This window comes from Elephantulus edwardii, unplaced genomic scaffold, assembly GCF_000299155.1.
Source record: "Elephantulus edwardii isolate Elephantulus edwardi_28Jun2011 unplaced genomic scaffold, EleEdw1.0 scaffold00315, whole genome shotgun sequence".
Classification (NCBI taxonomy): domain Eukaryota; kingdom Metazoa; phylum Chordata; class Mammalia; order Macroscelidea; family Macroscelididae; genus Elephantulus; species Elephantulus edwardii.
Window position 1 is genome coordinate 1,725,248 of NW_006400065.1, and position 24,991 is coordinate 1,750,238.

Genomic DNA, 24,991 nt, shown 5'->3' on the forward strand with positions numbered 1-24,991 from the left:
TGTTGACGGGTTTGGACTTCTTCTTGCCCTTGCCACTCTTGGGGACCTCAGTCCACATCTCCTTCACGTTCTCCAGCACCATGTTGCAGTGCCTGGTGGGGAGAAACACACCAGGAATGAGGGGGAGTCCTACGAGAATGGCTTCCCCTGTGGGATAGTGGGGCACAGCACAGGCTGTGGGACCAGGACTGTCGTGTTCCCATCCTATCTCCGCAAGTTCCCAAGTTGAGGCCCCGGTTTCCTGCGACAATGTCTGCCTCCCAGGGGTCCTGTAAAGAGTAGATTTATTAATCCAGTATTTCTCTAAGTGCTGGGACTGGGGGACTAATTGTTCTGCATATGCTTTTTCTCTGCTTCCAGAAGCACCTGATGGGGCTTGGGGCTGCACACAACCCCCGAATTCCAGTCCAGCTTTGATCTTGGCCTCAGGCTGTCTGGTGGGCAGGTGAACACCAGCGTGGGTTAGCGTGTTCCACAGATCCTGGTGGAATGCTGACTCCTCTGATCACTTAAAATGGACAGGGTGACAAATAAAACAGTGTTTCTGACCTCATGAGGTGTGGATGCTAATCCATCCATCCATCCTCATCACAGACTGAAGTTGATTATTCATTAGGAAACTGAGACACAGGGCAAGAAAATGAAACCTAAGGTTACGAAGCCTCATGTGAATGCAGGTCCGATAGCCCGTCCTTATAAGGTCCTGTTATTGTTCTCGCTCTCATTTAACAAACAGAAACTGAGGCTCAGTGTGAAAGACCTGAGCAAGGTCACAAAGTGGCAAGGCCTTTCCAGAGTGAGTCCTCAGCATGGCAGCCTGAAAAACTCGTCGACTGCAGTTACCGTGCTCCCTGGGGTTTTCTTTTTAGATAATTTTTATTTATTCTTTTTACGTGTGTACCGTCAAATTGGATCTGACTGGTACAGGAGGCGATTGTTCCTCCTTCTTCAGCAGAGCATCTGGTGGATTTGAACCACGCACCACCAGAGCTCGCCATCCCTGGGGTTTTCAATACCTGACTTTTCAGAAGCCAGGCCTCTCTTCCAGCATGCCTGTGCGTGGAATTGAACACCCAGCCTTTCAGTGTATTTAACTGCTGACGCCAGCCCAGAGACCTTCCCAGGAAAGCATCGCCTAGGTAATAATTCATTCAAGGGCTGCAGGCACTGATATTAGGATTACTGTATAATATTGTGATTGTATTTTTCTATATAAAAATCAGATAGATGGATAGTCTGAAAACAGAAAAACCCACCAAATCCTGTTATGGTTAATAATCTGTCAACATGGTCTTGATTTTCAGCATAATGGAAGTACTCTATGCTGCTGTACAGTCTTGTCTCTATGACAGTAATAAAGCAATATTAGAAGCAAATCTGTAAAGACATCTGATTAAAGGTAGGTCTCCTCATGGTGCAGCCTGCCTAGTTTTTGTGCAAAAAGTCTGGCAAAATGTTAGAAATGTTTTTCTCAAATAACTGTGTGGCCTGTGGTCTTCAGACTTAAACCAGCGCCTGTCACACTATTTTTCAACAAGGACTTCTGGATGTGTCAGCCTCTGAAGCCACCAGGTGGTACCTCTAAAGCCAGCAGCCTGACACCATCTTCCCAGACATCCTAGACAAAGGAATTTGCCTTTTACAAGCATATGAGCCATTTCCTGGAAATAAATCTCTCTCTCGAAGCCTCTGGTTTTGCTCCCATAGAGAACCCAGCCTAAGACATCCTCTATTTTCACATAATGAACTTCTGCGCGGTGAGGAGCAGGTCTATTATTACATGCTTGCTGGTGGCTGTCCCACCGGCGGCACAAGCTGCCTGAGAGAAAAATGCCTGCCTTGTCACCGCTGTAGTTCTGGAACATTGGCCAGCACAACTGAGTGCTTGTCAACCATGTATTAACTCATCATGTACCTCACATGCATTCATTCAATCACCGCATCTTTACAACCACCACAATGAAGCATTTGAGTTGGAGGTTGAAGCCCACACAGAGGTGTCTTTGGAGAAAGGCCTGCCGATCTGTTTCTGAAAAATCAACCAACGGAAATACTACAGAGCACAGGTCTACTCTGACACACAGCTGGTGGCCAAGAGTTGGAAGGGACTGATGAGAAAGTCAAGCAGAGCCGAGATTTGAACCCAGACGGGCTGGCTTCTAACTGCAAGTTTGTTTATAAACACTGCACTGAACCAGCGAGGGGGACAACAAAGGCAGCCACACCAAGGGCTTCGAGAAACCCTGCCTTCAGGCTTCTCAAACTGGAGTGGGGCTGGACCTGAGGGGGGTGAGGACAGACACCCTCCGGGCCTGGGGTGCTCACCTGTCGAAGGCCTTCACACGGCCCAGGAGCTTCTTGTTGTTTCGACAGTTGATGAGCACTTGCGTGTTGTTCTTGACCGACTGAGTGAGCACGGAGAGCGGGCCTGTGTTAAACTCCTCCTCCTCTCGCTTCTGCAGCTCCTCCGGGGTCATCTCACTCTTGGGCTTGTTGAGGAGGCTCCTGGGGGGAAAGACATGTGAGTGAGGGGGGTAGGGGCCGGACAGTCACTGTCTCACCGTTGGTGTCTCACCCCAACATGTCTCAGCATCACCGTTTGGAGGCCTGCTATCGAGCAAATCACATGTCCCCAAAACTGTCACTGAAATCCTAATACATGGACACATGATCCCATTTAAGGGATCACTGATGTTAAATGAGGCCAAATCTGTGTAAGGAATGAACCAAATTTAGTAACTGCTAGGTGATAAAAAAGCAAATCATATAAACCTATTATTGTACAATAAGCATGAGGATCCAAGGGCGGGGTGGAAGCAGAGGTGAGGACGTACCAGGGAAGGGGGGAATTAATCATGGGGATGCACAATTTGATGGAGGTTTAGGGAAATGGGAACTGGTGTGAAAAACAGTGCATTTGAATTTTGTAAATGAATTAGTTGTGTGGGGTTGTTTTTTTTTTAATTGATTATTTTGTTTGTGTGACCGTCAAATTGGATCTGACTGCTCCTCCTTCTCCAGCAGAGGACCTGGTGGATTCGAAACTGTGTATCTCTGGGATTGCAGTGCAGCTTCTTGCCACTAGGCCACCGAGCTCTATTTTTAAAGCCAATCTGACACATCAGCAAAGGATTGAGGGACACAGGGCCTATGAGGCAGGGGCTTAATCTGGTTTTTAAAGCTACCTATGCACAATATTTTGTGTCACAGCAACACTAGTTGACTAAAACAATGCCTACTAGACATCTCCAATACTGCACGCACCAAGTTCAGCTCCAGTCACCCCACTGACCTCCATTCACACTGCTCTCCACCTCTGGTGATGGCAATGTCATTCATCCAGTTCTTAGAGCAAAAAAGATCATGTCACCTGAGCTCCTGACTTACTCTCATCACCTGTCAGTAAATGCTGTCACAGGCCTCTAAAATACATGCTTATCCTGACTTATTTGTCCAACAGACATCACCCTGACCTAAACTTACCACTCTCTTGGAGTCTTTACAGGTCGTCTCCCTGCTTCCAGTTCTGACAGTCTAGTTTCTACAGTCCCTCAAAGGGTCACAAGAGGACCTAAGTTACTCTTTAAAACCATTTCATGGTTCCCACCCCAGTTGTTCTTGTTGGGTGGTGCTGAATCAACTCCAACTCACAACAACCCTGAAGAACAGAGTGGAAGGGAGCTCTGGTGGCTTAGTGGCAAGAAGCTGCACTGCAATCCTAGAGGTGCACGGTTCAAATCCACCAGATGCTCTGCTGGAGAAGGAGGGACAATCTCCTCCTGCACCAGTCAGATCCGATTTGACGGTACACACACAAACACACACAAACCAGGAAAAAACCACAAAACAAAAAAACCAGAGTGGAGCAGCTCAAAGGGCTTCCAAGGCCACATTGTTCTCAAGTGGCTCACAGGTCTGAAGTTAACAACTGCTGCAGTTTAAGCTACAAAACTGGAAGTTTTTGGGATTGACTAATACTGAACACACCTCGCGTTGCCAAAAGAACAAACTGTCTTGAAAGAAGTGCAGCCAGGATGTGCCTGAGAAGCGAGGATGGAAAGACTTTGTCTTGAACATATCAGAAATGTGAGTCCCCAGGGAAAGACATGATGACAAAAAGAACGACTTTCAAGGAGATGAATTAACCGCAAAAACAGGCTCAGGCACAGGAGAGACTGTGAGCGGGGGTACCGGCTGAGCAACACAGGGTTGCTCTGACAAGGAGCCAGCTAGACAGCACTTAGCAATGCCCTTTCCTCCTCTGCTTTAGCCACAATAGCACAGTCTTTGAGGGTCCAGCAGGCAAACTTTCATCTTAGGGCTTGTGCATTTGTATCTCCTGGGTGAGTTCTGCTAACATAGGGAATTAAGCATTCAACTGCCACCCAAAAGGCTGGTGGTTTGACTCCACCCAGCACTCCTTAAATACAGTAATGTGCACATCTCAAAAAATTATTAACTGGGAATCCCAAGGGGCAGTTCTCCATCCTGTGGGGTCTCTGTGATTAAGAATCAACTCTGTTGTGATGTAGTCACAACAACTGAAAAATGAGCAGAGGAGATGAACAGACACTTCACCAAAGAAACATTCAGATGGACAACAAACACATGAAAAAATGTTCAAAATCCCTAGCTCTAAGAAAGATGCAAATCACAACTATGAGATATCATCTCACCCCAGTCAGAATAGCAAAATTTAACAGAAGAGCAAGCAACAAATGCTGGTGAGGTTGTGGAGAAACTGGAACCCTTATTCACTGTTGGTGGGAGTGTAAAATGGTGCAACCACTGTGGAAGGCGGTATGGTGCTTTCTCAAAAAGTTACTAATAAAAATACCATTTGACCCAGCGGTTCCACTACTGGGAATTTACCCTAAAGAAAACAGAACTGCCACCCAAACAGATATATGCACACCCATATTTACTGCGGTTTTGTTCACAACAGCAGAGTTGAAAACAACCTAAGTGTCCATCAACAAACAAATGGATAGAGAAGCTGTGGTATATTCACACAATGGAATACTACGCTGCATTGAAAAACAAGGAACTCATTCAATATTATTCAAAACGGGTGACCCTGTAGGACATTATGCTGAGTGAACTATATCAGTCACAAAAGGACAAATACTGCATAGTGCCACTTTTGTAAAGCAGGACTGACATGGGGTTGGGGGAAACAAGAAGACAGGGGATAAATAATGTATACTGCATTGAAACAGATGAGGGAGAGAACTGTTCAGGAGGAATCTATGATTAGATATTATTGTCATGACAAGAGTCCAGAATGAAAGCTGCACAGTGGAGTGCACTGAGAGGGTTGTATAACAATGAATATTTTTTTTTTACTTTTCAAAGAGAAAAGCGAACTGGTGGAAGGGGTGGGCTGGGAGGAAAGTGTGCAACAATAAATGAATGGAAATCCAAAATCTCTGTAAACTTTTATTAAAATAAATTAAAAAAAAATTAATTCCAGTGGTTTTGGTCGTCGGCCTGGACCCAGGACCTCGCCCCGGATACCGGTTTCCCTCTGTTTCCAGGGGACTTTCTTTTTTTAAAAAAAAAAAAAAATATTATTTGTGTGTGTACCGTCAAATTGGATCTGACAGGTACAGGAGGAGATTGTCCCTCCTTACCCGGCAGAGCATCTGGTGGATTCGAACCGTGCGCCTCTGGGATTGCAGCACAGCTTCCTGCCACCAAGCCACCAGAGCTCCTCCAGGGGACTTTCTGTATTGATTGATTATCATCTCTCAACACTGGCATTCCTCATTGGTTTGGTCCTGTGCTGGGTTTTTTTTTTTGTAAAATGCCTCGCCTCAGGCACTTTACACTTTCCCTGCTTACTATATTTTTGTTTGCCTTTCTCTCTCTAAACGTTACTAGGGAAAGAAGTTTGGGGGGGGGGTTACATCTACAGCAGTGCCTGGCATAATCAGGGCATCCAATAAATATTTTGTGAATAAATGAGTAGAATAAGCCTAGTAATTCATCATCCACAAGAATCGCGGATTAGGTTGAAAAACCACGCGCCTCTAGATCAAACCTTCCAGTCGCTTCTCTCAAATCTTTCTGCCTAAAGGAGCACATTAGCCTCCCCCATGTTCTTTATACCGACAGCCGCTTCCTCTTCAAATATGCCTCAACGAGACTAATCATTTGGGAGAGACCCTCCTCCGAATTAATTATCCAGAAAAGCTTCCATTCCCGTTCTGACGTCCATTAAGAGAAATGACCACCCCTTGGAAAATTTGAGCCTCTGATCTCGGCTATCACCAAGGGGTCTCACACACCCCTTTTCAGCTGTTAACCCACCAACTTTACACCCTTAAGCCCAGTCCCGCCATCCAGTCTCCGCTGGGCCTCACACCCGCCATCCAGGCCCCGCGGGTACTCACATGGTGCCGGCTGCGGTCTCAAATCGTTCTTGTTCCCTCTGCGTTGCTTCTTCCTCTCAGAAGAGAGGCGGGACTTCCGCTTCCTAAATACATTTCCGTTGGCGCCTGCGTAAATCCAACTAGCCATGGGGGCGTGGTCTGTTGCCATAGCGATGCCCGCCAGCCTTGGTTGGTGGTGGTTCTGTGCCATCAAGCCGATTTCGACTCATAGCGACCCGATGGACAATAGCTCTGAACCTGCAACAATCAATGAATGGAAATCCAAAGTCTCCGTAAATTTTCATTGAAATGAATAATAAATTTTTTTTAAAAATCCCCCCCCAAAAAAAACCAGTAGCTCTGAACACTATCCTGAGCCAAACTCACTGTCTGTGACACACCTGACTCCATTACCGCAGTCAATCTATTTCATCCAGGGTCTTCCTCTTCTGTGCTGACCCTGTATCTTTCCAAGCATGATGTCCTTCTCCAAAGGGCTAGTCCCACTTAGCCACATGCCCAAAGTAAGGGAGACGGAGCTTCAAAATTCCTGCCTCCAAGAAACAAATTGTTTCACCCTCTTCATCCTCTCCAGGACAGACCTGTTTGTTCTCTTCGCAGGCCCTTAAGACTCTTCTCCGGCACCACAACTCAAAGGCATTGATTCTTCTGTAATTTTTAAATATTTCCTGTTGTGTACCGTCGAGTTTAATCAGGCTGACATAGAAAGAAATTGCCCCTCCTTCTCTAGCGGAGCATCTGGTGGATCCGAATGGCGCACCTTTGAGTTGCAGCGCAGCTTCTTGCCCCTAGGCCACCAGAGCTCCCTTTCTTCTGTAATTTTTATTTATTATCCAGCTCTCAGATGCATAGCAAGTAATTGAGAAGACAGTGGCCTGGATCAGACACACCTTAGTCTGTAGACTGACATCGTTGCTCTTTAGCACTCTGGAGAGATCCTGGACAGCAGATTTTCACAATGCAACTCGTCTTTTGATTTCTTGACTGCTGGTGTCAAGAGTGTTTTATTAAACCAACTCAAGGTGGATCGTGGATCTAGGACTAAAACCAAGAACTATAAACTTCATTAAAGAAAAACTTGGAAGAACTCTAGTAGTCTTAATCCACAACATAAACAGTCTTCCAAGTATCCTGAAAAATCTACAACCAGAAGAAGATAAAATAGATGAATGGGACCTTCTAAGAATCAAATCCCTATGCACATCCAAAAACTTCTCCAACACGGTAAAAAGGGAAGCCACAGACTGGGAAAAAGTATTTGATAATGACATGTCAGATAAGGGACTTATATCTAGAATTTATAAAATACTTGAGCACCACAACAAGATAAAGGTAAATAATCCAATTGAAAAATGGGCACAGGATATGAACAGACACTTCACCAAAGAAGACATTCAGATGGCCAACAAGCACATCATGATATATTCAAAATCCCTAGCTCAAAGAGAGATGCAAATCAAAACAACTATGAGATATCATCTCACCCCAGTCAGAACAGCAAAATTTAACAGAACAGCAAGCAACAAATGCTGGCGAGGTTGTGGAGAAACTGGAACCCTTATTCACAGTTGGTGGGAGTGTAAAATGATGCAACCACTGTGGAAGGCGGTAAAGCACTTTCTCAAAAAGTTGCAAATAGAAATACCATTTGACCCAACAATTCTACTACTGGGAATATATTCCAAAGAGACCAGAACTGACATCCAAGCAGATATATGCACACCCATGTTTATCGCAGCTCTGTTCACAATAGCAAGGAGTTGGAAACAACCCAGGTGCCCATCAACAAACAAATGGATAGAGAAGCTGTGGTATATTCACACAATGGAATACTACGCTGCATTGAAAAACAAGGAACTCATGCAATATTATTCAAAATGGGTGACCCTGGAGGACATTATGCTGAGTGAAATATCTCAGCGCAAAAGGACAAATATTGCATGGTGCCACTGTTGTAAAATGGGACTGATATCAGGGTTGGGGTAAGACTGAGAAAAACTGGATAAATTGTGTATACTGCACTGAAACAGACGAGGGAGTGAATAATTTAAAAGCGATATATGATAGGGTATCATGATTATCACAAGAGTCCACAATTAAGGTTGTTTAGTGGAATGTACTTGGGGTGGTGGGAGGGGTGCGGGGGGATTGTGTCCCAGGGAGGGAGTGTTTCTTTTACCTTTGAAAGAGAGGTGCAAACTGGGTGGGGGGAGGGCTGGGCAGGGAGAGAAGTGCAACAATGAATGAATGGAAATCCAAAATCTCTGTAAATGCTCATTAAAATTATTTTTAAAAAATAAAGAAAAGGGGAAAAAGAGTGTTTTATTAGGAATACAAGTAAAATGAAATATTTAACAACCTCAATCCTTTCTCCACCTATCATAATACTACCTATTGGCCTGGAGGCGAAGATCTACTTAGTTTATTGATATTGAGTTGCACTCCATAGTGAAGGCTGCAGTCTTTGCCTTTTTGCAGGAAACACTTCAAGTTCTCAGTTTCAGCCAGCAAAATTGTTTTAGCTGCATAACCCAAGTTGTTAAGTCTTGCTCCAAGCCTGATGCCACATTCTTCTTCATAAAGCCCAAACTCCCAAATAATTGTTTCACACATAGATTGAAAAGGTATGCACCACAACAAGATAAAGGTAAACAACCCAATTGAAAAATGGGCACAGGATATGAACAGACACTTCACCAAAGATGACATCCAGATGGCCAAAAAACACATGATATATTCAAAATCCCTAGCTCAAAGAGAGATGCAAATCAAAACAACTATGAGATATCATCTCACTCCAGTAAGAATAGCAAAATTTAACAGAATAGCAAACATCAAATGCTAGCGAGGTTGCAGAGAAACTGGAATGGTGCAACCACTCTGGAAGGCAGTATGGCACTTTCTCAAAAAGTTGCAAATAGAAATACCATTTGACCCAGCAATTCCACTACTGGGAATTTACCCTAAAGAAACCAAAACTGCCACCCAAGCAGATATAAGCCCACCATATTTGTTGTGGCTTTGTTTGCTATAACAAAGAGTTGGAAACAACCCAGGTACCCATCAACAAACAAATGGATAGAGAAGCTGTGGTATATTCACACTATGGAATATTATGCTGCACTGAAAAACAAGGAACTAATAAAATATTATACAAAATTGGTGACCCTGGAGGACATTATGCTGAGAGAAATATCTCAGTCACAAAAGGACAAATATTGCATAGGGACACTGTTGTAAAAGGGAACTGACATCAGGGTTGAGGGAAGACTGAGAAAGAGGGGATAAATAATGTATACTGCATTGAAACAGATGAGGGAGAGAACTGTTTTAAAAAGATATATGATTAGGTATTATTGTCATGACAGTAGTCTAGAATGAAGGCTGAACCATGGAGTGGACTTGGGGCGAGGGATTGTATAACAATGAAAGAATTTTACTTTTCATAGAGAAGAGCGAATTGGGGGGAGGGGTGGGCAGGGAGAAAAGTGCAACACTGAATGAATGGAAATCCAAAGTCTCTGTAAACTTTCAATAAAATTAATTTAAAAAAAAATAAGGTATGGAGAAAGGACACATCTCTGACGCACTCCTTTCTTGATTTTGGAATTTTCCCTTGCTCTTTCCGGACATCTTGATTCGCCTAAGTTCTTGGTTCTTAGATGTTTCACATGAGTACTATCAAAGCATTCTGGGATTCTCATTCTTCTCAATGTTAGACGCAATTTGTAACGATCCACAAAGTCAAATGCCTTTGTATAGTCAATAAAACACAGACAGACATCTTAGACTGTCAATTTTCAGCCATAATCCATGTGACTTCAGCAATGATATCCCAAGTGTCATGGGGCTCTTCTAAATCAGGCAGTTAGTTCTCTGTCCCAGTACCGTTCCAGTAGTTTTTGGATTATCTTCAGCAAGAAGTTGCTTGCATGTGATATTAGTGATATTGTTCGATAATTTCCACAGGATCACCTCTTTTGGGAATGGAAATAGATACCGATCTTCTTTCAGTCAGTTAACCAGCTACCTGTTCTCCAGATCCTAGGCACAGCCTGGTGTAGTAACGGGATAAAAGGTTAGAGGAGGGTTTCGAGAACCATTTGGAGCAAATATTCATAATAATGGAGGGGGTGGAAAGAATCTGAGTTGGATCATTGTTTGGAAAAACGGAGTACACTAAAAAGAGGGGCAGAGAGGGTAACTCCAAATATCCACCAGTCCTGCCTTCGGGGATGTGGCTTCAGCAAAATCAATATACTCCTCGCTGTACGGATGATGGCCCTGCCCTTTTCTTTAGGGGCTGTTCGTTTTAACTTCTATCCTTTTCTTTGATTCGACACAATAAATCCCTAGTTTAGGAGGGGCAGGGACCTGCGCCAGGAAAATGCAGGAGTTTCCAAGATCAGACGTTTGCCATTGGCTCCTTCTCTTCCGCTGAGGAGGAGCCTAGTTCTTCCGCGCGTTGTGCAACTCTCAGGGGAGCCAATCCTTAAACCCTAGGGAAGGAGCAGCGTTCCCATTGGCTTTCCTGCTCGCGGGAGGTGGGTCAATGCGGCCGCTCTGGTTGTTCATTGGCCTCTGGATTTGGGGGTGTAACTTGGCTGGGCCTGAACTGGCAGCTTCTGCATCCTGGACCCGGTTGCAGGGCAAAGCTGCCATGCGTTCCGGTAGCCGTGGTCGGCCCCGGCCACGGCTCGGGGAACGCGGCCTCTTGGATCCCCCCGTATTGCCTAAGCGCCGGCTGATACCGCGAGCGCAGCTGTTTCCCCTGCTGCTGCTGGCGCTGGCCGTGGGCTCCGCTTTCTACACCATCTGGAACGGCTGGCATCGCGGTACTCAGGAGCTGTCTCTCGGCCGGGAGCTGCGGGTGAGGCCATGCGCGGGTCCAGGCTGCGCGGGGACCTCCATTCCCCGCCGCCCCTTCTCCAGGGTTTCGGGATCACTGACGTGGCTTTATGGTATGGCCCTAACCGCAGGTGCTGCCGTCTTGGCCATTCGAGCGTGTGCCCTTGCCAATGGTAGAAGGTTCCGGGTTTAGTTCATAACCATGGCTCACTCTTCAGAGGAAAGGTCTGAGTGCATGAGACTGACTGTTGAGTGATCTGAGCTTTAATCCTAAATCAACCAGGAAGGGAGACCCTTCCTCACTTTGGTTCTTAATTTTTTCTATTAGGATTGGGTTGGGCTGAACCAAGGGATTTTTTTTTAGATCGTATTTATTTATTTATTCATTCATTCATTCTTTTTATGTGTGTACCGTCAAATTGGATCTGACTGGTACAGGAAGCGATTGTTCCTCCTTCAGCAGAGCATCTGGTGGATTTGAACCGCACACCTCTGGGATTGCAGTGCAGTTTCCTACCACTAGGCCACCAGAGCTCGCCTGAACCAAGGGATTTTTTAAAACCTGGGGTTAAGGATCAATCCTAGAAATCTCTGATGCTTAGAGTGCTTATGAAGAGGAACCTGGCTGACAGTTGGGGGCAGCAGTGCCTGGAGTAGGGCTCAGGGATTGCTCTCCTGTTCCACATTCTCTTCCCCTTCTCCCTTCTTCTCTGCTAAGGCCCCTGTGATTGGAAGTCTCTCTGAAGCCCGGCTGCGGAGGGTGGTCGGGCAACTGGACCCGCAGCGTCTCTGGAACACGTATTTGCGCCCCCTGCTCGTGGTGCGGACGCCGGGCAGTCCTGGTAATATACAAGTCCGAAAGGTAAAGAAAGAGGCCCCACCTCTTAAGCCCTGAGCCTTGCAACCTGCAGACAAATGAATGGGAATTGGGCGTCCAGCAAAGATTACTAAACAGTTGAGGGGCAGATGTGGGGCTTTGACTGGAAGTAATTCGACTTCAGTCCACTTGGTTGTAGGTACTGCTTCCATCAAAAGCTTAAGAGATTCACAAGCCCTATGAAATGGATAACAATCTGATCTTCATTGTGCATAGGGTGAAATGGGGGCCCTGAGAATTTATAGCTTTGCCCAAGGGAGATGGCCCATCTTTCTCCCTCAGCAGATTTGAACCACCTTTGGGTCAGCAGTGCAATTTCCCACAGACTAGGCCACCTGTTAATTCTTACTTGGAGAGGACAGAAAAGAACAGCTTAGAGTCTTCAGTGTTCTGACTTTTCAGAAGCTGATTGCCAGACTTGACCTGCCAGGCTTTTGGCTGATTAGTTGTTGTGTGCCATTGAGTCAGAATGACTCCTAACTGACCCTCCAGCAGGTTTTCAGAGGCGGTAAATCGCCTAGGAAGAGATTGTTCATCCTTCTCCTACAGAGCAGCTGGTGGATTCGAACCACATACTTTGGGACTATGGCACAGCTTCTTACCATTAGTACACCAGAACTCCCTTTTTTTTACTAGCAGTAGAACAATTTACTGTTTGTGCCATCTAAAGGTTCCTTTTTAAAAATCTCGAGAAATCCCCCCCTTTTTTAAATTATGGTTTGGGTGAAAGTTTGCAGAACAAATTAGCTTTCCATTCTATCATTTATATAAATTTTGTAACATCATTTTCTTTTTTTAAATTTTATTTTATTACTTTTTGTGTGCGTGTACTGTCAAATTCGATCTGACTGGTACAGGAGGAGCTTGTCCCTCCTCCAGCAAAGTATCTGGTGGATTCAAACCACATATCTCTGGGATTGCAGTGCAGCTTCCTGCCACTAGGCCACCAGAGCTCTGTGACATCATTTTCATTCCCCTCAATGTGGCTGCACTCTTCCCACTTTCTCCACATTTCCATTTATTCTTTCCAGATGCTTCTTGCCTTTTGTGCTTTGTTTTTTAGCAAATGCTGCTCTTTTGGCCTCATCGTTAATTGTTCTGAGTATGCTTCTCATTCAGGGACTCTGAATTAGTGGAAGACCTTCAATTTGAACCCAAATGCAGGCAGACTTCAGAGTTGGTAGTAGGGTGTCCTACTTTACCTCCCAGAAAGCATCTCAAGTTGTCTGATCATGCCTGGATTTGAATTCCAGTTCAGCCATGTAGGATATGTTCTAGGATTCCTTAACCTGTTCCCTCATCTGCAAAATGGGTCCATCCCTACCTGGCAGATTTCTGTAGTGTTTGCAGAACAGGGCCTGCCACATAGTGAGTGCTGTTTACAAGGGAGTTGTGATTGATTTTGTTGGTATCTTGCCTGTCACCCAGTAGGTGCCTGATAGATGTGTGTATCTAGGAAAGGGACTTGCAAGTCCCCCCCAAGAGCCCTTTGTGGCTCAGGATACATTTCCCTTATCCCAAACTCCCCCGCAGATACCTCTCACTCTCCCACCTCTCTTGCCACTAGTTCCTGGAGGCCACGCTGCGGACACTCTCAGCTGGCTGGCATGTGGAGCTGGACCCATTCACGGCCTCGACGCCCCTGGGGCTGATGGACTTTGGCAATGTTGTGGCCACACTGGACCCAGGGGCTGCTCGCCACCTCACCTTCGCCTGCCACTACGACTCGAAGCTCTTCCCACCTGATTCAGCTCCCTTTGTGGGGGCTACGGATTCGGCAGTGCCCTGTGCCCTGCTGCTGGAGCTGGCCCAGGCCCTCGACTTGGAGCTGAGCAGGGCCAAGGAGCAGGTGAGGAGCTGGGACTTGGGCTGGTACAAGCCTCCACTCAGGACCAGGACACCATCTTCTTTTACCTGTGTATCTGTCATCCTTCTTCATCTTCAGAAGGAACTTTCTATATTCTGAGTGTCAGGTCCTGTTCGTCCTTTTTCTAAAGCCATCTCAGAGCATAACCAGAGCCGCACTAGCCCGATGTGTGCTTTGTACCGGTCTAATCTCATCTCTCTTCCCTTCCTCTCATAACTTCTACTCTAGCTACCCTCGCCTCCTCTGTGTTCCTCTAACACCCAGGCTTCACTTCTACCTCAGGACATTTGCACTTGCTGTTTTCGTGGCTAAATCTCAACAGCAATAGTGTAGTGATTCCTGAGAGGGGTTCTGGGGCCATAATTGACTAAGTGCAAATCCTACCTCTGCCTCTTACCAGCTGTTTTCATTTGGGCAAGGGGTTTCATCTAAACCTCAGTTTTCTTATCTGTGAAATGGGCTTGGTAGGAATGATAACAGTATTCATCTTGGGGACTTAGATTAAATGAGACTAGGATCATATCCAGCCTGCAGTAACAGGGCAGCGAACATTCCTTCCATTTGGAAGAACCAGTGCCTTATTCTTTAGCTGCTTGTAATCCTCTGACGCGTGTCTAGAATGTTCTTTTCACAGTTATCTTCCTGGCTGGCTCACCCTCTATTCAGGTCACTTCCTCAAAGAGGCCTTGCTGACCTCTCTGAAATAGTTCTGGGTCACTATCTCATGCTTTGTTGAGCTCTGGTGGTCTAGTGGGTTAAGGAGTTGCGCTGCTAATCCACTTTGCACTGCAAGTGGTTTGAATCCACCCATCAAAGGAAGGATAGTCTCCTTCTGGGCATTTTATAGTCTCTGAAATCCTGTTCAAGGGTCAGCTGTGAGTTGGTTTTGTCTGGACAGCACATAAGGACAACAGCATTTCATGCTTTTGACATAATTTTCAGGAGGGCCCCCAGTTCATGGAGGGAAAGGAGAGGGTCAGTGAAAAAGAGGAAAACCATCAACGAGGAGAACGGGCACAGAGATCGTGCCAGTGGGCAGTGCACAACGGTGGCTATGAGGGGGGTGCAGGGAGGGCAGTGGTCTGTTCTGATGCTGATGGGACTGACGGGGTTGTCAGGAGCTGGAGCTGACCCAGTGGTACCGGAGGTTAATCTGGCTCCAGGTCTATGCTAGGCTGCTGCGCTCAGCAAAGACCTGGTTGGCTCTCTTTGGTTGGGCAAATGGACAGGAAGTGTGCGTGAGTTGAGGCTGAGGGCCTGGTATTGACAGGCCTGAACCGCCCCTGACCCTGCTGTTTCCCACAGGCAGCCCCGGTGACCTTGCAGCTGCTCTTCCTGGACGGCGAAGAGGCCCTGAAGGAATGGGGACCCAAGGACTCCCTTTATGGCTCCCGGCACCTGGCGCAGCTCATGGAATCTGCCCCCCACAGTCCTGGCCCCACCAGGATCCAGGCTATTGTGAGACCAGGGCCCTATGGGGGTCCTAGCGAGGAGGGAGAGGTGGGGCAGAGTGGACAGCCCCCTGTCTGGCCTCCTCCATCTCTGGCCTCTCTTCCTAGGAGCTCTTTGTGCTGCTCGATCTCCTGGGAGCCCCCCACCCGACCTTCTACAACCACTTCCCCCGCACAGCCCGCTGGTTCCATCGGCTACGGAACGTTGGTGAGGGCTGGGGTGGAGGCAGTTGGGCACTGCCTGGGATGTAGCAGGCTGGAATGGGCACCTGTCCTCTAAGGAGCCTTCCATTCTTTCTCTCTACGTCCATGGCCCATGTGTTACCTAAACGGTAACAGAAAATGACCCCACCACAATCTAGAGTAATGAAACCATAGGAGCGCTGTGGTCAGACGGCCTTCGCTTTGAACCATTTTGTGTGAACTTGGACAAGTGGCCTCATCTCTCTGGGCCTCAGTTCTGATCTGTAAAATGGGTACAGCAGTAATGATAATCAGGCTGTCAACTTTGGCTGCTCAGAGGGAGCCAACGTTGTTAAGAGGAAGAAAATCCTCAATGAGATGGCTTGATATAGTGGCTGCAACAGTGGCTTCAAACAAAGCCGAGGTTGTGAGGGTCCTGGAGGATGTGTTTCTCGTCCTGTTGTGCTCGGGGTCACTGTTAGAACCAACTCAATGGCCCCTCATAATAGTGCTCATTCCTCAAGGAGGACCCCAGCCTCCTATCTGTAAGCTGGGTCACCCCCTGAGACGCTGACCCTTGCTTTCTGACCCTTGGTGCCCCCAGAGAAGCGCCTGCACCGCCTGAACCTGTTGCAGTCTCATCCCCAGGAAGTGATGTACTTCCAGCCCGGGGAGGCCCCCGGCTCCGTGGAGGATGACCACGTGCCCTTCCTCCGCCGAGGTACGCTGCTGGGGGTACAGAGGTGGGGGGGGTCCAAGTGGGGGTAGGCTCAGGGAGCCATAAATGGGACCCGGCCCTGGGCTGACCAGTTGCTTAACCTCTTTCTGCCTCAATTTTTCTCATCTGTGAAATAAGAAATCCTTATCTCTTCTGGTGGCCTAGTGGTGAGAAGCTGCACTGCAATCCCAGAGGTGCGCGGTTCAAATCCACCAGATGCTCTGCTGGAGAAGGAGGGACAATCTCCTCCTGTACCAGTCAGATCCGATTTGATGGTACACACACTCAGACACGAGAAAAAAAATCTTTATCTCTTATTGAGGGATCCCTGGTGGCGTCATGGGTAACGTGATTGGAGGCTAACTACTGAAAGGTTGGCAGTTCAAATCTACCAGGCCCTCTGCAGGAGAAAGACAAGGTGGTCTGCCCACATTAATAGGAGGGTCGCCATGAGGGTTCTCTCTAGTTGAGGAACCCCTGGTGGTGCAGTGGGAAAGCATTACAGCTGTTAACATGCAAAGGCCTCCTGAACCCACCACCGGCTCCCTGGGAGAAAGGTGGACATTCTGCTTCCATAAAGTCAGAATTCCCATGGGGCAGTTCTCCTCTGTCCAGTAGGGTCACTGGGAGCTGGACTCACTGGACAATGGTGGGTCATTTTACTTCTAATTTTTTTTAAAAAACTTTATTTTTATTTATTTATTTATTTTTATTTTGTGCGTGTACCGTCAAATCGGATCTGACTGGTACAGGAGGAGATTATCCCTCCTTTCCCGGCAGAGCATCTGGTGGATTCAAACCATGCGCCTCTTGGATTGTAGTTGCAGCTCCTTGCCACTAGGCCACCAGAGCTCCCCTTAAAAACTTTATTTTATCAAATCCACCAGATGCTCTGCTGGAGAAGGAGGGGCAAACTCTTCCTGTACCAGTCAGATCCGATTTGATGGTACACACACAAAATAATAAAAAAAATTTAAAAAAACAAAACAAAACCAAAAAACCCTTTTTTTTATTATTTGTGTGTGTGTACAGTCAAATCGGATCTGACTGGTACAGGAGGAGATTGCTCCGCCTTTTCCAGCAGAGCATCTGGTGGATTTGAACTGCGTACCTCTGAGATTGCAGTGCAGCTTCTTACCACTAGGCCATCAGAGCTCCCTTTCTTCTAATTTTTTGTAGAGGACATTGAATGCACTTGCTCTGGTGGCCTATTGGCAAGGAGTTAGGACACTGCCAACATGAAGGCCCACAGTTCGAATCCACTAGCTCCTCTGTAGGATGAGCTCACTCCTGTGTGGTTGACAGCTTCTGGGAAGCCACGGGAGGGTCAGCTATGAGTTGGTTCAATGGCAGATACCACATATAAAGACTGTACTGGGACCAGTGCCCAGCATACAGCACACATTTAAGAAATGTGTGCTGTTATTATCTGTGCTTCTGTGCCTGCAGCGCTTGCTAGTTCTTATCTTTCCATTCAGACTTCCAAAAGTGCATGTGCGTGTGTGTGTGTAAAGCAAAACAAGATGCTGCAAGCCCTGGGTCAGTGGTGGGTCTCGGCTACACTGACCGAGTCTGTCCTGTCACCCCAGGTGTCCCCGTGCTCCACCTCATCTCCACACCCTTCCCTGCCGTGTGGCACACGCCTGCCGACTCTGAGGCCAACCTCCACCCGCCCACGGTCCACAACCTGAGCCGGATCCTCGCTGTCTTCCTGGCTGAATACCTGGGACTCTGACCTGGGGAAAGATCCCCACGGGGGGACACTCTGCTTCAAAGAAGTGACTGGCAGCGGGCACGGCGAGGGCACCTGGAGCCAGCAGCTCTCAGGGTGGGGCCGCTTAGGACATGCTGGTTTGTCCTTGATGACACCATTGGCTCCTACCTGTGCTGTGATTAGAAGACTCTCTTGCCCTTGAGTCCTGAAAGACTCGGAAGAGGCCACCATGGAGACAAGGACCAAAGAAGCAAAAGCTTGGCCTGTGCCCTGAGAGGAACACTTGGCCTAAAGGTTGAAGGGGCCACATCTCATTTGTGGACTGGCGTCTGGACCAGCAACACCTTCTGACTGAATCTGTCAGTTCCTTCCTGAATTAAGGATGGCAGACTTAATGCTGTTATCAGGGCAAGCCTCCCTCCCACACCAACCCACAGGGCCCACAGAGCATGTGTTCAAAAGTAAGGAACCGAGAAGGAAGCCAGAATCTGGGGACAACCAGCTTCTCCCATGCCCAGGAGGCAATAAGAGAGTGTTTCTGTAAAATATTCTGCAGACTTAAACATAACTAAGCATTGCAAGAAAAATAAAAGGTGGGGGAGGTGAGGGTGTATCAGAGATCAAAGAAAGTAAAGTGAGATATTAAAATTTCCCCACGCTTTGATTTTTCAAGAGGAGGAGAGAATGGGGGGCCCTGGTCATGTAGTGGTTAAGCGCCCCGCTAGTTGAAAGGCTGGTGGTCTAAGCAGTAGCCCGATGAGGAAGATCTGGTGTCAGAGTCTCTAGGGAGCTGTGGTGCTAACTCAGGCTGCATCCCTCCGGTGGTTTAAATCCCCCAGTGGCTCCTGGGGAGAGAGATGGGCATGATCCTCCTGTGTGATTTACAGCCTCTGAAAAACCCACTGGAGACTCAGCAGTGAGTCTGCTGACTCCACGGACGATGAGTTGTTGACCACATGCCATCCACCATGAGTGCTCTATCAACTCCCTTCATGATCGCCCCTAAATCTGGACGCCGGCACAAGTGCTGTGGGGCTGAGAATCACGAAGAATCCATTACTTTCCAGCGGCAAAATTCTCACCTCCATCAGCCCCTGAACTTCCAAGGCCTATCTCAATTCACCCGTGCTGTAATGTTAACTGAGCCAAGTGGCTCTGGTTTGAGTTATTACATCCTTGCAAAGTAAAGACTATTAGCCCCATTTTACAGAGGAGGCCACTGATGCTTGGCCAGAAGCATTCCCAGACCCCTTAGCCAGTAGAGGGAGCTCTAGTGTCCCAGTCCATAGTGAGTTGGGCAGCTTAATCAAAGGCCATGCTTCTCGGTGGTTCAAATCCACCCGCAGCTCTCGGGGAGAAAGACAGGTAGTCTGTTCCCAGGCAATCTACAGCCTCAGAAACCTGCTAGAGAAGTCAGCTGTGAGTCATTTCCAGCCCCGTGGCAACGAGTCTGAGTTTATAACCAGTAGAGGGAGTCCTTGTGGCATCACAGTTCAGCATTTAGAAGTTATCTGAGAGGTTGGTCATAATAACCCACTCAGTAGCTCTTGGGAATGCATCTGTGGGTACCTAGTTGTTGCTCTAAAGACGACAGCCTAGAAAACCCTTCGGAATAATCCTGTAAAGAGCTCCATTGGGTGCAGGTCAGCTCTGTCTTTGAAGTTACTATGACTCAGAAGCTCTGGTGGCCTAGTGTTAAGAAGCTGTGCTGCAATCCAGAAGGTACACAATTTGAATCTCCCAGCTGCTCTGTGGGAGAAAGATGGGCAATTGCCTCCCCTGTGATTAACTGCTTCTGAAAACCCGCTAGAGGATTCAGCTATGGGGCCAGTTCGACTCCACTGGACACAACAAGGAGTGAAAAAGGGGAGCTTCAGGAGTAAGGAATTGCTATTGAGGGTGGTGGTGTTGTTTGCCGTCAAGTCAAGCATGACTCATAGTGACCCTATGAACAAAAGGCCTGAAGCCCCCCTGTAATTATCGACATTTACCAAAGTTCATAGTTTGCAGAGGCCAGTTGTTTAGGAAGTGGATGCCAATCCTGCTTCCAAGCTTGTCTTAAACTGGGAGCTCCGTCAATCACTGTCCACCAGGCCTAAATGTTATGGCATTTGACACCCCAATGGCGCAAGGGTCAGCATCACAGCAACCCCAGGCTGTTGAGGGGGTAGACATGGGCAATCTGCTCCCTGGCTGTTTACAGCCTCTGAAAACCTGCGGGAGGGTCAGCTGAGTCTGCTCCCACTGTACAGCACATAAATTGAAGTGGGCCTACAGTTAAGTAGGCTCTGCCAATTACTATGCCCAAAAGAGGACCAAAACAGGTCTTTGAGACGGTGCAGCCATTTTGCTCTCTGGAGGCAACGTTGAAGCTTCGTCTCACATACTTTTGGCATGTTGCTAGGATAGGCCTCTCAAAAACTCTGGAAGCAGGGCTGAGGAATTTCCCCCCACCCCACCCTTGATGAAGTTGTCAACATCATAAGAGACCAGTTGGTTGAGTGGACAGAAAGTGATGCTACTAAGCCAAAGGTGGGTGACTCTAATCTGTGGCCGGCCCTCAGGTCTGTTTTTAGTTTTGGTGAAACATTCTTCTAGGTGGTCTAGCCCTGGTGTGTCCACTTGCTGTACAGAGGTAACTCGTGGTTTCTGTGAAGCTGAACACTGTGGCACTGATGTGTCAAATGCGATAATGGTTACCCACGGTGGACAGTGTTTGGTAGAGCTCCCCGATTAAAACAAGCTTGGAAGCAGGAGTGGCATCCACTTCCATAAAGAGCTTGCCTCTGGAAACCCTATGAACCTGGAGAAGTGATGAAAGTCAAACAAGTGTTGAGGACTTTTTCTTTCATTGGGTTGCTATAAATGGTCTGCAACACCGACGGCACTTAACAAGATAACCCTTGATGAGATGGATTGATTCAGTAACTGGGGTAATGGGGATAGGTGTGTCAGAGACAGTGAGATTGGCACAGGATAGAGTATGGTTTAGGGCTTTTGTACATAGGGTCACTATGAGTTGCAAGCAACTCAATGGCACATAACAACATCAAGAAACCGAGTTTCAAGTCAACGGCTCAAGATCACACGACCGGGCTCCGTGCCACTGTGTGATTTGGTGCTTTGCCACTTACCCTGTTTATGATGCATAAGGAGTTCTGGTCACCTAGTTGTAGCAAGCTGCACCACCAATTCAAATATGGCAGGGTTGGAATCCACCAGCTGCTCTTGGGGAGAAAGACAATCTCCTGCTGCTCATTTATGGCCTCTGTACAGCTCCTGCAGGGTCTGCTCTGACTCACGTGGCTTACTGTCGTTTAAAGAGTCTGTAATTCTCAATGGTTAATCTCTGTAAACACTGTCTTGCCCTGTCCTCTCTCTGGACTTTGGAATGCCTGTCAGCTGTATGTATTTTTTGGTTCTTATTCTTATTTTGTGTATGTGTGGGTTAGACTTTGCTACACAACTACTTTCTTACTTTCTGGGTGTTACTTCCTATATTACACTGGGGATTTTCTGTAACTTTGTTTTCAGTTTGATAAACCTTTCTTCAACTGTGTCTAATCTGCTGTTTGATCCATCCACCTGAGTTTTTAAGTTCTGATGTTTTCATTTATGTTTTATATGTTGGTTTCTCCCCTCCCTTTCACTTAGCTGGGCCACTTTTAAGAGTTTGGACAAGCACAGACAAGTCTAAGCTCCCCACCCCTCCTTATTTTGGGGATCGCAGCACAGCTTCTTACCAATAGGCCACCAGAGCCCCCCCTCCTTATATTTGAAGGAAGGAAAAAAGCAAACATCAATGTTGTATGATCCTTGTGGGTCTAGTTTTGCATTCTGTTGCTTCTGCTGGTTCTTGCTAACACTACTTTCTTTCCAACCATGTTCTTGTTTTTGACCATGTACCATTCATCATATGAAAAATATTTGTGGGACTTTCTGTATGATAGTGCCTTCTACCAGAGTACTGTCCCCCCACCCCCCCCAGACATGATGATATCCTCCATCACACAGGGGATGCAAACCTCAAATGACATATTTGGCAAGGGCTAATGTACAGCCAGAAAATTTAAGTAAAAAAAATTTTCTTTCCTTTGCTCTGGTGCTCGCAGTGCTGTGGGTTCCTACGGGAATAATTAGAAGTGGGACCCTCCGTCAGATGGCAGAGGCACCACCTGCCCTTCTGAGTCCTCAGAGTGAGAAAAGATGAAGGTTCTAACCTCAGGAGCTCCCCATCTGAGAAGGGAAAATGCAATGACACGTCCCTGTTTCCAGAGAGCCCCAAAATCTGAGAGAGGAGTCCGAAACTCACCTTGCAGATGCTGTCTGAGGGTGGCCTTCTTCAGACAAGGCTTCTCTGCCTGCTGCTCCTTTGAGAGGAGGTGTGTATTCCATCTTTTCTGGATTATCCTTATAGGAGTTTGTAGTTCTCAGGGATTCCGGCTAACTTCAGAGTCTCACACTTGGGGAGACTTTGGCTTTACCTTCTACCCATGTGTATAGATGGCTACCAAATGAGAAACCCAAGTCTGTTCCCATCGAGAGACACTCTTGGGAGAACACAGGAGCATCAGGTCCCAGGATGCATTGCTATTACGTTTCTGGCCTGGTGAATCCTGACTGTATCTCACTATTTGACACTCGATGAAGTGATTGATCCCACCAGAAACCTAAGTCTCACAAAACCAAGTTCAGATTCAAACCCAGTCTCTTGTCTCTAAAACCTAAGCACCAAATAACTACAGTGAATGCTGTGCATATGATCTTCTGGTATATTCAAGGTTTTCTGCTTTTGATTCTGGTGCTGTCTTAGCACTTTCCTATCTCATTTTATTCCATTTAAATCCATCCCTGTGTCTAAACTTTATCTGTGGGCAACTGTAGCCATTTTGATCTTGTATAGTGAATTGTTCTAAGCAGTGTGTTCCTTCCTGGTGTCACAGATTACGTTACTGTCCTATTATTCTCGTGGTTTGTTTTTTTTATTTTTAAATTTTATTATTTTTGTGTGTGTGTACCATCAAATCAGATCTTGGACCGGTACAGGAGGAGACTGTCCCTCCTTCTCCAGCAGAGCATCTGATATTCAAACCGTACAACTCCGAGATTGCAGTGCAGCTTCTTGCCACTAGGCCACCAGAGCTCTACTCTGTTAGTTTTAATGAAAACGATCTTCATTTCCTTCTCTGACAGGTTTCTTCCTTACACTGGTCTGGCTTTCTCAACTTTTACTCTTTTTCTTGGTATCTGTGGAAGGTAAGTGTCAGACTGCTAGCTGCCTCTTAGTCATTCTTCTGGTTTCTTTTATATTTAATTTTAAAAAGTGTTTTACACACCCTACTTCTGGGAGGAAAGCAGCTCCCCAGTCTTTGTCCCTACCTCCAGCCTGCAAAATAGTGATGGCAGGAGCTCATGCAGCCACTTTGGACTATGAGGACAAGGCAAAGGATGATGGGCACAATGATCAAGAAGGAGCCTGGGTTCTTGATCACCTTGGAAGGCACCATTCAGCTGTCCAGTACTGGATTTCTTTACATGACTACTATTTTTGGAGTTTTCTAATCCAAACCAACACAGGTGAGATGAATCCAAAATAATTTCAGGCTAACAGACTTGGCTAAGGACTCCTTCTGTCTCCCTATCCTGACATGCACAGGCCTGTGGTGACACTTTAAAAAAATTTTTTTTTATTTTATTATTTTTTGTTCATGTACCGTCATATCAGATCTGACTGGTACAGGAGGAAATTGTCCCTCCTTCTCCGGCAGAGGATCTGGTGGATTTGAACTGTGTACCTCCAAGACTGCAATGCAGCTTCTTGCCACTAGGCCACCAGAGCTCCCCTGGTGACACCTTTTTTGTGCATCCTTCCCCCCCCCCCCAAACACACAAACCAGTCTGGGTGAGCCCTATAAATATTGATTTTATAGAAAGGACCAATTAAAAATTGGTCAAATGTCACACGCTAGAAGCTTCCAGAACCACAACGTTGAAAAAAAGAAAAGAAACCAAACCAAGAACACAAACCAACCCCCCAAAACAGAAATAAAACAAAAATACCCTGGGACCAAGTGCCTGAAAAAATCAGTATCTCAGTTGATCAAAGGATTCTAAATGAACATATGTGGCTTGGGGGGTACGTTTGAAGAGACCCCAACACCTGAAAAAGTACCCAGAGTTGAAGGAAAAAACCCAGAACTTCCCTGCCCACTGGCCCCCCGCACTCTGTTAAGAGTGTGACAAGGGCTTCACAGCTTTTTTTTTTCTTCCTTTTTACATTTTAGGAGTGTAGGGGTGATGGCAATATCTTAAATAGTCAGAAGAGGGGATTTTTCTACTTCATCTTTCCCCTCTCTTGAGCCCACAGTAATTAAGGAGGGGAATCTCTCAGAGTGGCAGACTGCTATGAAAAGTGCCTCTGGACCTCTGACCTGTGTTCTGGTTTCTCAAAATCTTGGACTTGGAAGGACCAGGAAAAGGGGACAACTTGTGGCTAGATGCCACAGACTCTTGAAAGAAAACTGCCCCAGAGAGGAAGGGCTGGAGGAGGGGGTGAGAGAGGGCCAGGATGGGGGAACCCTTAAAATTAGCTGCCATCTGCTCCCTGCTGGTGGGTCCCTGGGGTGCGGAGGGAGGGTGCTGGGGCCGAGTGCTGAAGAAAATGAGATGCTCATTTTAAAAACCAAACCAAACCAACCACCACCCTCCTTGAGGCTCCAACGGCCCTGGGGGGAATCTGAGGAGTAAGAAAAACCAACATGGGTCAGTCAGGGAACTGAGAGTGCTGGTTGGGGTCACCTCCATGGACCCCGTCAAGGGTCCTATTGGGTAACCAAGGCTCCCTGGCAGCAAGTCCCCGCTGGTGACCCCGTCCTGGCCCTCAGCTCCCAGGGAGCAGGGGCGGGGTGGGCCTGGCGCCTCCCCCGCCCGGCCCGGCT

The 24,991-nt window shown here is 47.0% G+C and overlaps 2 protein-coding genes across 3 annotated transcripts; one reads left to right on the top strand and one right to left on the bottom strand.

Annotated features, from left to right (window-relative positions):
* Window position 1: 1 nt before the first annotated feature.
* Window positions 2-6,522, bottom strand: SNRPD2 (small nuclear ribonucleoprotein D2 polypeptide 16.5kDa; the record flags this gene model as incomplete). The annotated part of the gene is made up of 3 exons (XM_006901272.1): window positions 6,368-6,522; window positions 2,326-2,505; window positions 2-92 (listed from the first exon to the last, which is right to left on the bottom strand). Coding segments are annotated over exons 1-3 (426 nt in total), but the record flags the coding sequence as incomplete, so codon positions are not given.
* A 4,511-nt stretch (window positions 6,523-11,033) lies between these two features.
* On the top strand, window positions 11,034-18,074 carry QPCTL (glutaminyl-peptide cyclotransferase-like). 2 transcript variants are annotated; one of them, XM_006901240.1, is made up of 7 exons: window positions 11,034-11,265; window positions 11,962-12,105; window positions 13,688-13,969; window positions 15,293-15,445; window positions 15,547-15,646; window positions 16,226-16,342; window positions 17,929-18,074. In XM_006901240.1, exons 1-7 carry the CDS (start codon window positions 11,056-11,058, stop codon window positions 18,072-18,074), a joined length of 1,152 nt encoding a protein of 383 aa, XP_006901302.1. In that variant the 5' UTR covers window positions 11,034-11,055. The 2 variants fall into 2 exon arrangements, with proteins under 2 accessions (XP_006901302.1, XP_006901303.1); XM_006901241.1 differs by lacking the exon at window positions 13,688-13,969 and having other exon boundaries at window positions 11,056-11,265.
* Window positions 18,075-24,991: the final 6,917 nt, after the last annotated feature.